This window comes from Amblyraja radiata, chromosome 32, assembly GCF_010909765.2.
Source record: "Amblyraja radiata isolate CabotCenter1 chromosome 32, sAmbRad1.1.pri, whole genome shotgun sequence".
In the NCBI taxonomy this organism is placed as follows: Eukaryota; Metazoa; Chordata; class Chondrichthyes; order Rajiformes; family Rajidae; genus Amblyraja; species Amblyraja radiata.
This window is the reverse complement of record NC_045987.1, coordinates 21,235,315-21,252,973: the sequence shown is the minus strand read 5'-3', so window position 1 is coordinate 21,252,973 and position 17,659 is coordinate 21,235,315. Positions and strand designations below refer to the sequence as shown.

Genomic DNA, 17,659 nt, shown 5'->3' with positions numbered 1-17,659 from the left:
AGTGAAGAAGACATGGTCAAAGCACATCAATGAATCAGATTCTGTGGCAAAGAATTCCACAGATTCGCCACCCTCTGACTAAATAAATTTCTCCTCATCTCCTTCTTAAAAGAGCATCCTTTAATTCTGAGGCTATGACCTCCAGTCCTAGACTCTCCCACTAGTGGAAACATCCTCTCCACATCCACTCTATCCAAGCCTTTCATTATTCTGTATGTTTCAATGAGGTCTAGTTTGCCTTTTCCACAGATCACTGTTTGTTGTGCTTCTATACACCATAAGTAGCACAAATGATACAAAGAAATGACTATAATAACTATGTCGAACATGATGCCACGATACATTCACAGCATAAGAAGTAGCAGGAGTAAATGTTCAGGTTTGTCACGTGTACCGAGGTTCAGTGAAAGGTTTTTGCTGGCGGGCTATCCATACAAATCGGATACTATACATGAATACAATCAAACCAAACATAAGTAAAACGGGTAGAGTGAGGTGATTGTACTGAATGATAGTAGATCATCCTCTGGGACCAGCACGCGAAGAGTGGCCACGCTTTGGTGCTATCCCGGTGTGCGGCTCTGCCAATCAGCATGGACAGCGCTGATCTGACCTTGCCCTCAGCTCCAAAGTTCTGATGTTTTGTTCATCCTCGACTCTCCTGCCCTGCAAAAATCTATGGGTGACGTTTCGGGTCGAGACCCTTCTTCAGACTGATGGAAGGTCCTGCCTCAAAAGGTTATCTGTCCATTCCCTCCACAAATGCTGCCTGACCATCTGTGTTCCACCAAGCCAATGGACTCTGAAGAGGGTCTTGACCCGAAACGTCACCCATTCCTTCTCTCCAGAGATGCTACCTGTCCCGCTGAGTTGCTCCAGCATTTTGCGTCTATCTTCGATTTAAACCAGCATCTACAGTTCTATCTCGCCTCTGAATGACGTTCCACACGACTCAGCATCCACAGTGCTTTAGAGTTGAGAATTCCAAAGATTCCCAACTTCCCGAGAGAGAAAAATGTTTTCCTCACCTCAGGATTAACTGGCTGAGCCCTTATTGTGAGATGATGCTCCCTGGCCTCTCTCAGCAGGAGAAGCACCTTGACTGACTCTATCTACCCAGGCCCCATCGGGATCTAACGCTTCAATGAGATCACCGCTCAATGTTCTAGGTATTGTTCGAACTAATCTGCTTATACTCTCCTCAAAAGACAACTTGTTCATTCGAGGAATCAATCTAATGCCTCCAAGAACAAGCTGCCAGAGGAGGTCGTTGAGGCTGGGACTATCGCAAAGTTTAAGAAACAGCTAGACAGGGACATGGATAGGACAAGTTTGGATGGATATGGACCAAGCGCAGGCAGGTGGGACTAGTGTAGTTGGGAGATGTTGGCCAGTGTGGGCAAGTTCCACACTGTGTCACTCTATGACTCTATGACTCTAAGACAAGTACATCCTTTCTTAAATGAGATCTAAGTGCCAGGTGGCACTCTGACTGGGGCCTCACCAAAGCCCTGGCCAGCTAAGGAAAACTTACTCTCTCCTGTCCACCATTCTTGCGATAAAGGCCAACATTCAATTTAGGACATGAGATGCTGGAGTAACTCAGCGGGTCAGGCAGCATCACTGGAGAAAATGGTAAAGTGACATTTTGGGTTGGGAACTTTCTTTAGACATCAACATTCCATATGCCTGCTCAATAATGTGTGGCTCCTGAACACTAACCCATGCATGGACAATCTGATCTTAGGAATGCCGGAAGTTAATGGTCTCTCACCATTGAATTTTACTGCTCTTCTGCGGTACATGCCAACAGTACTTTCAAACTAATTGTACTCACCTTGAATGACAAAGCTTTCTTTTTCTCTCTCATTCTCTTGATGGCATTTCTCACCTGTAGATGAGTAGAATTCACAAAAGCCTTTGTCAGTGAAGTGACCTCTCAGAGTGTCCATCTCCTTTATTTAACCTGAATACCAGCACCAAGAGGGAACTTGCTGGTTAGTTTGGGGAGAGAGGAGCTTTGTAACAGGAGATTGGATATTATTAACCTGTACTTGCTTTGTACTAGAACATATAGAACAGTACAGTACAGGCCCTCTGGCCCACAATGTCTGTGATAAACATGATGCCTAATCTCCGCTACCTGCATGTGATTCATATCCCTCCATTCCCTGCATGTTCATGTGCCTATCTAAAAACCTTGTAAAGGTCGCTGTTGTATCTGCCCCCATCACCACCCCCTCTCATGTTAAACCTGTGCCCTTTAGTTTTAGACATTTCCACCTTGGGGAAAAGGCTCTGAAGGTCTGATCAAGGTGGGACCTTTCCTCAGTTGCTCTTGTTAAAGGCACAGTATGACCATGTGCGCCCAGGGTGCTCTGGCTCTGAAATTTGGTTCCACCGACTCCCTCAGGAAGGAACCTTGGTCTCCACTGGAGAACCTGTGATGGATTCATAATTTACACCTGAACTCTAAAGGAAGTTATTTAATGAAACGTTTTGACTCTTCCAAAAGTTTAAACGACCCAGCTTATTGCCAATACCATATACGGCATTAAAAGATATATCCACATAAAAATGTCTCATACCTCGCTGTTGTACAGAGTGTACACCAAGAATATATAGAGGCCCTGAAATAAATCAAAAATAACAAAGTTTTAAGCATACAGTGGTTATATTTTATCTTACAGTAAGATATATTCATTGTTAAATGTCTGCTGTTTTGTATTTGCAAATTCGTAATCTGCACGAAAGTAGTAGACATTGCCCAGTCCATCGTGGGGTAGTGACCTCTCCATCATCAACGTGATCTGCAGGAGACGCTGCTTCCAAATAGACCTTTCTAATATCAAAGCCCTGCATCAGTCTGGCCACGCTTTCATCTTGCAGCCACCATGGGGGAGAAGGGACAGGAGCCTGAAAACCGTGACCGTCAGCATCAAGAACAGCCTCTTCCCCTACAACCATCAGGCCCTTGAACACTGCACAGCACCAACCACAACCCACCTCACCAACTATGGCCTACTATGGCTTTTGTTTTATTAACAAATTAATTGGGGTGGGAGATTGCAACCTTCACGTGGTCCGCCCTGTTTCGACGAATGCAATCAACCTGGCATGCACAATCAAATAAGATCAAATAGAACAAGTTGTCCTACAACTTTAGGCTGTGTACGCCATATGCAAAAAGAAGACGAAGAAATTTATTAAGATTTGAAAATACCACACCGGATGAAATATAACAAATTTTTTTTCTCTGACCATGGTCCTTTTTACTTGATAACACGTGTAATATATAAAAGACAATGTACCGCCTGCTGGTTGTAGTTACTGCAGAAGTTTGAAAATTGATCGGCACATTTGTAACTTAAGCAGAATATTCTGAGAATATTTCCAAAATAGAGTCTGTCCAAGATATATGCACCTGTATGAAGAAACAGGTCTCTTGCAACAATGTTGAATATTCAGTTTAATCACAAATTCCAGCTTCAAAATAATTTGCTTTCTTTCATGTAGAATTCTTTGCTCCTTGTCAGAAAGTTGTGTTCAAGTTCCATTCCAAAGACATGACAGGTAAAACTAAGTCGCACAACAGACTTTGTTTTTACACAATTACGGTTTGGTTACCTGGTATTACTGATTATTCATTTATTCTATTAGTGATCATTGCATATTTATTTGCGTGCTTTGTGTTAATGGGCCTGTAATGCAAGTAATTGTTAATATTTGTTAACAACTGGTCGGCACAGTGGCGTAGTGGTAGAGTTGCTGCCTTACAGTGCCAGTGACCCGGGTTCGATCCTGACTAGGGGTGCTGTCTGTGTGGAGTTTGTACGTTCGCCCCGTGACTTTTTTCAGGGTCCTCCAGTTTCCTCTCGCACTCCAAAGACATACAGATTTGTAGGTTCTGTAAATTGTAGGTTCTGTAAATTGGCTTCTGTAAATTGTCCCTGGTGTGTAGTATAGTGCTAGTGTACAGGGTGATCGCTAGTGGGCACGGACTCGGAGGGCCGAAGGGCATGATTACTTGCTTTATCTCTAAAACTGTAAAATAGTAAGAAAGCCCTGCTGTCGGTTCATATGACAATTAAATACTCTCTGGACTCTTGACTCTACCTTCCTCAAGCTTAGAAATAAGAACCACTCATCATTATGATAGCGCTTACTCCAAAGATAAAATACTCCATAAAAATACACTGCTCGAAGTTGAAATGCTAAATGACCTTTCTATTTGAATTCGATTGGACAATTGTAAAAGCTTACAGTACAATGACTTATGAAACTAACTTGTTTTCTGCTGTTTTTATACAAGTCCTGATCAAAGCAAAAGTCTGGTCCAAATCAAGCATTTCTTGGCAGACGAGTTATGTGTTTATCGCGATTCAATTGTAATTTGCATCCTGCTTCTTCCAGCAGTGCAGGACAGGCAGGGTTGCAGATGTCTTTAGGCCCACTCTCAATACCCAGTGGGCAACAGATGTGCTTTGATGGGCCGCCTTAGCTCTCGACATCCCGCCTTCTCTCCTGAGATGGAAAGTTCACTCCCACACAGAACTCTATTCTGCAGGAAGGTACATGGGATCCACTGACAAACAGTTTCAATCCCATCATTTAAAGTGCCGGCTTACTGTACTAAATTGGAAAGCCTTGTCCTGCTGCCTTATGGGGCTTTTTCACGGGGCGAGTTGACACAAGATGTCACCAGAGTGAAGTGGTCGTGGTCCAGCACGAGTCTCGCACGATATAACGGGGGGTAGATAACGAGTTCCCACGGTACTCGGCATTTCTGTTATTTGTGCGAGTGACTTGTCCGTCTCCCGAGCTTTCGCGTTAAATCTTGAATGAACATCGTGAACTACACGTGACACAAATGATGTAACTTTTTTTTCACACAATATAAATATCCTCCCTTGGTTGAATTGGCTCATTTGGAGACATGTTTTACTGTGTATGTGGGAGACACAGATGGACTGAGCACAGTACCTCGGTCTTACTGTGTGTGGGAGAGGGGGAGAAAGAGACGTACACTCACAGAGGCAGAGTCTCTCAGCCTGTGTAAGAGGGAGGGAGAGAGAGAGAGAGGCACACACAAGGTGGATGTGAAATCTCACCTGCCTGTTTCAGTGACAGACACCCGCCGCCAGTAAATGAAGACACCCCCATCTGTCTCCCCCTCCTCTCCCTCGACTCCCCCACCTTTCCCTCCCAACTCCAGTCCCGTCCCGACCCCCTGGGAAACTGAATAGAGCAACAATATAGATATAGAAACTGAAACAATATAGAAACTGAATAGAGCAACATGGCAAAAACATCTCTGACACGCTTTACCCCCTTTCTTTGAGATTTTCTGGGAGCCATCTCTGCAAGTGTTCCTGTTAAAAAGATTATCCAACAATGACAATTAGGTGGGACGTCCTCGAAGGACACATGTTCCTTTGTCGATATTGAGACCACCTTTTTTACTCACCTTCTGTCCCCTCTGTCCAGCTTCCGGGTTTACCGTTTGCAGGAGTTCCCACGCGCTATATCTCTAAAATCTGAAGTTAGGTAATGTCTAAAGGAACTGCAGACGCTGGTTAATGCTGGTTAATACGCACAGAAGGACATAAAATGTTGGTGTAACTCAGCAGGTAAGTCAGATCTGGGAAGAAAAACATAAAAAGCTGGAGTAAGTCAGCGGGTCAGGCAGCATCTCTGGAGAAAAAGAATAGGTGGCGATTCGAATCAGAACCCTTCTTCAGACAGCCTAATCGGAATTGAGTCTGAAGATGTGTCTCGTCCCGAAACATCAGCTATTTTTCTCCAGAGATGCTGCTTGACTCGCTGAGTTACTCCAGATTTTTGTGTCTGTCTTCGGTTTAAACCAGCATGTGCAGTTCACTCCTTACACGGGTCTCTGTACAACATTGATTGGTAGCGTTCCGGACCCTGCTTCGGAAAGGCATCGATCGCTAGTCGGCGAGGACTCCGACCTGTATCTCTCAAAGAAGTACATGTGAAAAATTTCTCGCGGACCATAAAAATGCGTAACCTTTCAGTAAAGTCCCTTTTAAAGATTATAGTTATTTTCTTGAATCTCATTAACATAACTCATGAATAAGTTGATGTCCATATACGGATGCAAATCTTTATTTTTATTTATTTTTTAAATTCAATCCCACAGAAGACAATTTTTACTCACCTTCTGTCCTCTCTGTCCAGCTTCCGGGTTCACCGTTCGCAGGAGTTTCCACGGTACCCGCAAGAGTTTTTACGGATATCGCACTGGCCACTACGTCCATATAATGTTGCAATGCTCAACCACAAGTGTACAAGTCACTCTTGGAGAAATTCAAACTTTCTTGAATTTTCTACCGAGTGACCAAGATACACGATTACCTGCCGTTAGCGCTACGGTGGTCCACGGTGGTCCACGAATGCCGTACTGTTACCGCACGAGGTTCCCACGATGTTAAACTCTGGTTAACTCTTGCGTCAAGTCGCCCCGTGAAAAGGCCGCTTTAATGTTAAGAAATATTGTTTCTAAACTTAGACAATTTATTGACGAAGAAATATCCAAACTATACTTGATAATGATGTCTGATATAATCACATTTAGAGAGAAAGGATTAGAGGGCTATGGGCCAAATGGGACTAGCCTGCAATACCAACTTGATCAACATGGACAAGGTGGGCCGAAGGGCCTCTTTCTGCGCTGTGTAGCTCAATGACTCCATGACATTGAGACTTTCTGTAATGTCTGGATAATGACAACTTAAAATATGTCATAGTGTACATTTTAAAACATTAGATACTATTAACGATGAAATCCAATGATAGATTTTGCTTATCACAAAACATTAATTAAGAAATAAAAATATCCCAGCAGACAAAACGTTGCCAAAGATTGCTCCCAGCCAACGGTATTCTTTTTCTGTGAGATAACACATGTAATATTCAAAAGGAAATGTACAGCATGCTGGCTGAAGTTACCCCATAAGTTTTACACTGATCTACACATTTGTAATTTGGCCAGAATAGTCTGATAACATTTCCACCATGGGATCTGTCCAAGACATCCACGCCATGAAAAACTGTTCTCCTACAATATTATTGAAATTTCAGCTTTATCAGAAAATTCCTGCTTCAGAATATTTTTCACCTAAAGTGTCTTGTTCCTTGCCAGAAACTTGTCAGGCTCCACTCCAAGTACACAAGTACAACAACCTAAGTCGGCAGTCCCAGCAGAGTACTGTCATATCTGTCTCCACCTGCAAACCCAAGCTGCAAACCCAAATCTCGTTGCACTTATGTGCAATGACAATAAAAGATATTATTATTATTATTATTACCACCATCCCTGGCAGCACGTTCCAGGCACCCACCGCTCTCTGTGTAAAAAAACCTGCCCCGCATACCTCCTTTAAACTTTGCCGCCTCTCATCTTAAAACATGTCCTCTCGTCTGGGGCAGTGGACTCCATGGACGAGGTTGGCTTCTTGTTTGGCACGGCAAGGAAGACGGAGCTGAGGCCAATGGTCAGATCAGCTATGAACACGGGGCACTCCCATGGGGCAGCATTGACCACTCCTATTTCTCATGTTCTTACACTGCACAAGCTCTATTACTCGGTCGTACTTCATACTTTGGCTTTTAGTTTCAGTTTAGTTTATTGTCACGTGTACCCAGGTACAGCGAAAAGGTTTTGTTGCGTGCTAACCAGTCAGAGGAAAGACTATACATGATTACAATTGAGCCGTCCACAGTGTACAGATACATGATAAAGTGAATTACATGAATAACGTTTAGTGCAAGGTAAAGTCCAGTAAAGTCGGATCAAAGATAGTCCAATGAGGTAGATCTTCATCTTCTTCTTCTTGCGTATGGCGTCCACAGCCTAAAGTTGTAGGACAACTTGTTCTATTTGATCTTATTTGATTGTGCACACCGGGTTCATTGCATTCATCGAAACAGGGCGGACCACGTGAAGGTTGCAATCTTCCACCCCCAATGAGGTAGATAGTAGCTCAGGACTGCTTTCTAGTTGTTTGTAGGATGGTTCAGTTGTCTGATAACAGCTGGGGAGAACCTGCCCCAGAATCTGGAGATGTGTGTTTTCTCATTTCTCTATCTCTTGCCTGATGGGAGAGGGGAGCTTCCAAAGCGGAGAGATAGTGAGACTGTACTGAACTTTATCTTGCACTAAACATTATTCCCTTTATCATATATCAGTACACTGTGGATGGTTTGATTGTAATCATGTATAGTCTTTCCGCTGACTGAATACGCACAACACAAAAGCTTTTCACTGTACCTTGGTACACGTGACAATAAACTAAACTAAGCTGCAGCAAGTGAGAATGTAATTGCACCTGCCCTGGTGCATCTTAAACACTCTTGACTTTCTCCTGACTTTCTTCATTTTAAACTCCACGTCATCTCACTCAGCTCGGAAGCTAGGACTTTCTTAATGCTCTCAATGTCAGCCAAGGTGCTCTCTTTAGTGGCCCTGGAAAGTGGTCCCTGCAACAGCCAGCTGCAAACATCTATGTCTAACCTGAAGGCCCGGCGTCCCCACAGCTGCTGTTTAACAAGTGAGCGTCCATCCAACCTAGACATGAACGCTGGGCTCTATAAGAGTTGACTTTCTGCACACGGTTTGTATAGCAAATGTACTCTTGCACTCTACTCAGTTATTTTAATTTTAATTAACAAAGCAGTAGTAATTTGAAAAAAATTAGCATCAAATCTGCCTAATTACAGGTGGTGCATTAATCTTATCTTTGGGGCAGTGGGAGTAAAGGGGGGGGGGGGGGGTAATCTGTCCGTATTTAGTAATCATTTCATAAGGTATTATTTGCCAGATATATGAAGGGTCTCTGTGCACTTGGAGCTCTGTTTAATACGTGCATTCATAAGGGACTGTTTACAAATCTTATTGTTCACATTGTGATCAAATGATTGATTTCAGTCTGATGTTCAGGCTGCTAAGCCAGGCGCTAGCTGTTACTAAGACGCAAGCTCCAGTGACCTCAGTATGTCATTGCAAAACCATGGCTTAAAGCTCAAGGTACATATAATGCTTCAAGGTCAGGAAGAGCACTCATCGTTCAACTGTACACACAACACCGCCATGACTCAACACCAAGTTCAGATAATGTTTCACCTCTCCAACCTGCTCTAGATGAGGCCTTATTGCTTTAGCTGGTCCATTATCACCCTCTTTCACTCCCTTCTGCCCCTGTCCCACTTAGGAAACCTAAACGGAAACCTCTGGAGACTTTGCGCCCCACCCAAGGTTTCCGTGAGGTTCCCAGAGGTTTTTGTCACTCTCCCTAATGGTCAAAAGTGATTTCCGCTTCTTCTATGTTCCGGCGATTATTTCAAAAAATTCAAAACCGGCCTCGACTAAAAATAGGTTGCAGTTTTAAAAACCTGTAATTTTTTAGTCGAAGCCGGTTGCGATGCTAGTTGAAGGTGGTTACCAGAGGTTGCTGGCAGTGGAAGGTAAGACCTCCACTACTACAATCTCCGGTAACCAATACAGGGTAAACAAAGCTGGGAGAGAGGAAGGGCAGAACAAAGCCTGGCAAATAATATGTAGATCAATATGAGGGGGCGCTTGATAGGAAGATGGCTGGACAAACGGCAGAAATGTAAAGACCAAAGGTGTGAGATGGAAGGATTGAAGAGATGTGAATCGTGAATCCAGAGGAAGGAAAATAGATGGAAGGGAATGAGTAGTTGGAGGGGAGAAGTAGGTACAAATCCAGCTTGGGCAAGTGAGAGAGGGGGAGAATGAAGGAAGTGGGTTAGAAGGGAGGGTTGGTAGTTCGCCAAAACTGGAGAATTCAATGTTCATACCATTGGGTTGTAAGCTACACAAGCGGAATATCAGGTACTGTATCTCCACTTTGCATGTGGCCTCACTCTGGCAATGGAGCAAGCCCAGGACAGAAAGGTTAGTACGAGAATGGGAAGGGGAGTTAAAATGGTTAGCAACCTAGAGATTCAGTAGGCCTTGGTGGACCGAGCACAAGTGTTCAACAAAACGGCCGACAGTGGGTCAGGCCTTTGGCATCTCAAGACTGGACCATCGGGACAAAGGGGCTCAGTTTCAGTTGCTGCTCGCCTGCGACTCCAACCCTTTTGCACGCAAGCTGCTGGGATGCTGGGAGATTGGGAATGCGCCGCATCAAAAAGGCAGACAGATTGAAAGGTGCCAGCAGGGTAATTTTGCCCATTTTCTGCATTCATGGGATTTATTTCAGGCTTCTAGCTCCTGCTTGTGGAAGCATAATGCAATATATTAAGCTGCCTTAATAAACCCTCGGCTCCCAATGGAAAAGCAGGAGCTAAATATCTACACCCCATATGGAACCATACAGTACAGGAACAGGCCCTTCGGCCTACAATATCTGAACCAATATATGTCAAGATAAACTAATCTCATCTGACTGCATATTATACATATCCTTCCATTCCCTGCATAACCATTTGCCTATCTAAAAACCTCTTAAATATCATGATCATATCCACCACCACCACCACTGGCACCCACCACTCTGTGTAAGATATTGCCATGCACATCTCCTTTAAACTTTGTCCCTCTCACCTTGAAGCTATGCCCTCTAGTCTGAGACATTTCTGCATTGAGAAAATAGGTTCTGAATATCTACCCGATCTATGCCTTTCCTAACTTTATATACTTCTGAGGAATGGTCCCGACCTGAAACATCACTCAGAATTTTTCTCCAGAGATGCTGCATGACCCGCTGAGTTACTCCAGTGCTTTGTGTCTATCATTGGTATAAACCAGCATCTGCAATTCCTTGTGTCTATACTTCTCTCTGGTCTCCCTTCAAACTCTGCCGCTCCAGTGAAAGCAATCCAAGTCTGGCTCGTTAGCTGGCGCATGTTAGCTTGTTACTCCTCTGCTGTCTGCTGATCCCAGTGTGACTGGGTCCCTGCCCCACTGAAGTCTTCACAATCTATCTCTGCTCACCAGAGCACGAGTGACAATGCAAAGGGTTCCACACAGGGCAGTGGACGCAGATAAATGAGACTGTTTAAAATGTTATACTGACGGCAAGAGTTGATGCGTACCATTTCCTGCTCTTCTGACCTGATTTATGCTATCTGCTTGCATTTAATCAGCACTAGATAACATGGCTAAGATCCCTGCGATCCATCTTGTCCGATTTCCTGACTAAATGCTTTTCCTCATTTGGAGCTTTTTGGCAGGGTAATATTGTTGGACTCCTGCCACTGACCTGTCCTTCGACAGAACACCAAATACTCCTACAGGAGCAGCTTTGCTGGTTAATTTGCCAAACCAAGCAATGTCTTGTCGAATTTCCAACGCAGTTTTAGATTAACTCAAAGCCAGCTGCAAGTCCTGAGCCCTAAGAAAACTGACTGCTTGCCATCCCAATAATGGGGACAAAGGTACGAGATACATGATTCGGGGAGAACGATAGATATCCGTCATGCCCCCTTGCTTACATCACCCGACAAAGACGGTGTGTGACAATGTATTGCTCTGAACTTATTCAACTTAAAAAGTAGTCACGAGATATCCAGGACATTTATTACGACTTAATTGCTAACTTTCTGAAAACTCTCCAAAAATACTTTAAAAAAATTGTAGATTTTTGTAAATGGAGCAAAGTACAAAACATTACAAGAATTCTTCAGAAATTTTGTCAATTTCTTCCTTGTAGGAAAGACCGAGCTTTGTTATCTGAACGGTCCTTCCATAAGCTAGAGTACAGTTCCGATCCTCCAACCTATCTCATTGCAGTCATTATATTTTTTTCTCTGGAACTGTTACTCTACAATGCTAGAACATAAAACAGCAGAGCACAGGAACAGGCCCTTCAGCCCACAATATGTACGCTAAACACGATGTCAAGTTAAACTGATCTTATCTGTCTATGATCCATATCCCTCTGTTTCCACACTGAATGACTCTATGAGCAATAAATTAAAGCTCTTTAAATCACACAATAGTATTGGCAACAGAAAATCAACGGTGCTTTTAGAATGGGATTAAAGGCAATCCCAGGGCTCCATCCCTGAGAACTGCCCTCCAGTCGATATGTCCACAAAGCAGAAGCATCCGTTTTTCACAGTAAACAAGATCGCTTTGCTCGACACACAATTACTCCATTCTAATAACCACCCAGAATTAAACTAATGGAATATAGACTGTATTCAGTCAATAATGAATGGTACAAAACGGAGCGGCACAGTGGCACAGCTGCTGCCTCAGAGCGCCAGAGACCCAGTTTAATCCTGACCACAGGTGCTGTCTGTGTGGAGTTTGCATGTTCTCCCTGTGTGGTTCACCTGGGTGCTCCGGTTTCCTCCCACATCCCAAAGACGTGTAGGTTTGTAGGTTCATTGGCCTCTGTAAAATGCCCCTAGTGTGTAGAGAGTGGATGAGAAAGTGGGATAACATAGAACTAGTGTGAACACGTGATTGATGGTCGGTGTGGACTTGGTGGGCTGAAAGGCCTGTTTCCTTGCTGCAACTTTCACTCAATCAATAAAAATGTACATTTGAATGATAACTATTTTCAACGTTATTTCCAACTGGTATTCTGAAAGGACACCAGTTCTGATCTGGTTGAGGTACAAACCCTATAACTGAAAGCTACCACCAAAATACTAGTCCGACCATTGTCTGAGGTCTCGTATAGATACATGTATCTCAAAATATCCTTCCTCAGGCCTTAGCTCATGGCTAAGATGGCTTCCATAAAAAAGTATTCATGGACCGAACAGCATGTTTCTCTGCCGTATCTTTCAATCAATTTTATTATTACCAGCTTCAAAAATGCTGTAAAATATATGTGAGAATTTGCATCGAGTCTGATTTCTGCAAATCATGTCATTTGCAGTCCCTCTATCATCGGCTGAAGCAGAGAGCTAACTCCCAGGAAGAGCTGGATCTTACCCCGGAGTCTGAGAGAGGGAGGTAAGCAGTCTCTGGTCTACCCCAGAGCATCTGCAACAAGTGAATGAAAAGAACCCATTGTTCCACACAATCGTTAGTCAGCTTCTCATCACTGGCAATATTGAAGGTCCTTGATCAATCAGCAGCAGTTACTCTGCAGACCCGAATTAACAGCCCATACTGACCGGGTCCGTCCGGGCTGCCTCATTAACAAGATCTGAAATGACATTATACAACCATCCCCCACAAACTCTCGTAGTTTCAGAATAATTTGACTTCCTGTTTGGATTCCCAGCAACTTTTCTGCTCTGCATTTCTACATTACTACCAGGAATGTCAGCTGGAGTCACTCGGTGCTGCTGTGGGACTTCAGTCTACAAGAAAAGCAACAATCTAGATCAGGGAGGCCATTCGTTATCTTAATTTAGCTCTGTCAAAACACCACAGCACCCCACCCCCACAGCAAATCAAAATTGTCTTTTAATGGAAAATATTAACGTTCTGGACGAACTCAGTGGGTCAGACATCGTCCGTGGATGGAATGGACAGATGATGTTTCAGCTCGGGTGTTTTGCTCAAGATTCCATCATCTGCAGTTCCTGATGTCTCCTAGAGGGTCCACTTCTCTCTCTGCAAGTTTGATCTTCGTGATGATCCCTTTTTGCGGAAAATTCACTCCCAATGGAAAATCCAGCTAACACTCCCTCATATCACAGAAGCACCCTACTATCAGTATCCTGGGGGTTACCATTGACCAGAAACTGAACTGAAGTCGTCATATACACTATGTGGCCACAAGAGCAGGTCAGAGGCTAGGAATTCTGCGGTGAGTAACTCACCACCTAACTCCCCGAAGTCAGCCCATCATCTACAAGGCTTATGTAAGGAAGTGTGGTGGAGCAATCTCCACTTGCCTGGACGAGTGCAGCTTCAACAACACTCAAGAAGCTCAACACCATTACAGGGCTTATCAGTCCGCCAGGTAGGCACCCCATCCACAACCATTCGCACACACCGGCACTAGGTAGCTGCAGTTTACACCATCAACAGCGTGCGCTGCGACAGCTCGTCAAGGCACATCCGAAACCCATGACCTCTACCAGCTAAAATGGAAAGGGTAGCAAAACCATACGCAGCACCACCACCTGCAGGTTGCCCTCCAAGCCACATGCCATCCTGACTTGGAAATACGTCATTGTTCCTTCACCTTCACCTTAAACCTGTGCCCATGCCTCGAGGATTCAGCAGTTCACCACCACTTTCTCAAAGGCGGTTAGGGATGGGCAATTAAATATAGTCAGTGAAACCCAATCCACTTGAATGAACAAATGATTAATAACAGTCCAGGACCAAGCAGAGGGCATTTCAATTCTCCTATTTCAGGTAACAACCTTCCCACCCCACCCTGTCCCCCCTCTATTCCCTATGCCCCACTCAGGTGTACACCTGTTTCCCCCACTATCCAGTGCCCCCTTTCCTCTTCCCCTGCCCTCTTTCACCTACATCCATTCCTCTGGCTTCACAATTTGCTCCTCTTCCATCCTTACCGCACACCCGCTTATCTCCTTTTCATCCATCTGCCAATAACCCCCCCCCCCCTCATCTGTATCCCACTCACATGCCAGACTTTGTCTCATCCAACCCCTTTTCCAGATTTTCCACCCTACAACAATCAGTCTGAAGGGTATCCACCCGATACGTCGCTTATACATGTCCTCCAGAGAAGCTGACCTGTTGAGTTAATCCAGCACTTTGTGTTTTATTTGTAAACCAGCATCTACAGTTCCTCTTGTCTCCAGAGGTGTTTTCATGCAGATCTTGTCCCTGACATCTCTGGACATGTGGAAGTCTAACCTCGTAGGAGCTCAAGCAAATACAGCTGAATTGTTTTTATCATCTCAATGACAGGCTGCTAGTTACCTTGAACATAACCCTGCACCAATTAGCTATTTACTTAAATTGGGGTCAAGGAAAGAGCTTTCACATCGCGGCCCTGTTTTCACCAATCTTTCCACCACCACGCACGAGAAGCACAAGACAGACACCATTGTATGCAGATGCCGAGAAGTGAGTTCAGCTCTGGATGAACAACTTCTAATCTTGTGTGTGGACTTGATGAGAAGAAGTTCTTCAAATTGAATGCACTAGAACGATGGGATGTCCAATCAATGGGAATGAGGGATAACAATGTTAGGAAGAGCTTTAGTTTAAAGATATAGCGTGGACACAGGCCCTTCAGCCCACCGAATCTGCGCTGACCAGCGATCCCCTACCCGACAATTTTTTTACATTAGCCAAGCCAATTTACCTACATACAGTGCATTCAGAAAGTATTCAGACCCCTGCACTTTTTCCACATTTTGTTACGTTACAGCCTTATTCTAAAATGGATTAAAATCATTTTTATTATCATCAATCTACACACAATACCCCATAATAAAAAAGAGAAAACAGGTGTTTAGAAATGTTTGCAAAGTAATTAAAAAGAAATAACTGAAATATCACATTTACATAAGTATTCAGACCCTTTACTCAGTACTTTGTTGAATCACCTTTAGCAGCAATTACAGCCTCACGTCTTCTTGGGTATGACGCTACAAGCTTGGCACACCTGTATTTGGGTAATTTCTCCAATGCTTCTCTGCAGATCCTCTCAAGCTCTGTCAGGTTGGATGGGGAGCGTCGATGCACAGCTATTTTCAGGTCCCTGTAGAGATGTTCGATCGGGTTCAAGTCCGGGCTCTGGCCTTGGCCACTCAAGGACTTTAAAGGCATGTCACAAAGCCACTCCTGCGTTGTCTTGACTGTGTGCTTAACGTCGTTGTCCTGTAGAAAGGTGAACCTCCACCCCAGTCTGAGGTCCGGAACGCTCTGGAGCAGGTTTTCATCAAGGATCTCTCTGTACTTTGCTCCGTTCATCTTTCCCTCGATCCTGACTAGTCTTCCAGTTCCTGCCGCTGAAAAACATCCCCACAGCATGATGCTGCCACCACTATGCTTCACCGTAGGTATGGTATTGGCCTGGTTTCCTCCAGACGTGATGCCTGGCATTCAGGCCAAAGAGTTCAATCTTGGTTTCATCAAACCAGAGAGTCTTGTTCAGGTGCCTTTTGGCAAACTCCAAGCGGGCTCTCAAGTGCCTTTTACTGAGGAGTGGTTTCCATCTGGCCACTCTGCCACAAAGGCCTGATTGGTGGAGTGCTGCAGATATAGTTGTCCTGTAGGAAGGTCCTCCCATCTCCATCGGGTTCTTGGTCACCTCCCTGACCAAGGCCCTTCTCCCCGATTGCTCAGCTTGGCCGGGCGGCCAGCTCTATGAAGAGTCCTGGTGGTTCCAAAGTTCTTCCATATAAAAATGACGGAGGCCATTGTGCTCTTCGGGACATGCAATGCTGCAGAAATTGTTTTATACCCTTCCCCAGATCTGTATCTCGACACAATCCTGTCTCGGAAGTCTACGGACAATTCCTTCGTCTTCATGGCTTGGTTTTTGCTCTGACGTACTGTCAACTGTGGGACCTTATATAGGCAGGTGTGTGCCTTTCCATATCATGTACAATCAATTGAATTTACCACTGGTGGACTCCAATCAAGTTGTAGAAACATCTCAAGGATAATCAATGGAAACAGGATGCACCTAAGCTCAATTTTGATTGTCATAACAAAGGGTCTGAATACTTATGTAAATGTGATATTTCAGTTATATCTTTTTAATTACTTTGCAATAATTTCTAAACACCTGTTTTCACCTCTTCATTCTGGGGTATTGTGTGGAGATTGATGATAAAAAAATGAATTTAAACCATTTTAGAATAAGACAGTAACATAGCAAAATGTGGAAAAAGTGAAGGGGTCTGAATACTTTCTGAATGGGCTGTTCCTGCACGTCTTTGGAGTTTGGAGTGTGGGAGGAAATTGAAGATCTCGGAGAAAACCCACGCAGGTCACAGGGAGAACGTACAAACTCCGTACAGACACCACCTGTAGTCGGGATCGAACCCAGGTCTCCGGCGCTGTGAGCGCTGTAAGGCAGCAACTCTACCGCTGCGCCACCGTGCCAGCCTGACACTGTTCACCACCTTTCATAATGTCCTAAAATGCTTTACAACCGATAATATTTTATTCAGTCTAACAGTGACACAGGAAACAGAGCAGTCAGTGTTGTGGACAGCAACCTCCCAGAAAGTGTGACAAGATGATCTGTGTTAATGGATACCAAAACATGAATACTGGGAATACTCAGTAGGTCAAGCAACATCTGTGCAGGGAGAAAGAGGTGACACTTGACTGAGAGTAATGACCATGGTGAATTTGTGGAATTCATTGCCACAGAAGGCTGTGGAGGATGTCAATGGATATTTTTAAGGTGGTGTTAGATAAATTCTTGATTGGTACGAGTGACAGAGGATATGGGGAGAAGGCAGGACAAAGGGGTTGAGAAGGAAGGATAGATCAGCCATGAATGAATGGAGACTTGATGGGTCGAATGGCCTAGTTCTGCTCCTATAACATTAGAAGTTATGGCATTCAGGTTTGACCAGATTTAGAAATCAAACAGTACAGATGTCTGTGACAGAGTGGACCAGTGGAGAGAGTGTCAGAAGTGCTCACTGATGGAGGGCAGTGAAGGCTTGATGATCACAGTGCTTCCATCTGTTGGAGGTGTAAACAGAAGTAGATGAATGAACGAAGAGATGGAGAAAAAATGGGGGGGGGGGG

General features: G+C 44.2%; 1 protein-coding gene across 2 annotated transcripts in view; it reads right to left on the bottom strand.

Moving 5' to 3' along the window:
- Nucleotides 1-17,659, bottom strand: part of adgrd2 (adhesion G protein-coupled receptor D2) — a 112,195-nt gene that overhangs the window by 26,913 nt on the left and 67,623 nt on the right. For both annotated transcript variants that reach the window (XM_033049362.1, XM_033049363.1), the window contains exons 21-22: nt 2,589-2,630; nt 1,838-1,891 (exon numbers count right to left, since the gene is read on the bottom strand). In XM_033049362.1, coding sequence (XP_032905253.1) covers nt 1,838-1,891; nt 2,589-2,630 — 96 coding nt within the window. The remainder of the gene's footprint in view (nt 1-1,837; nt 1,892-2,588; nt 2,631-17,659) is intronic.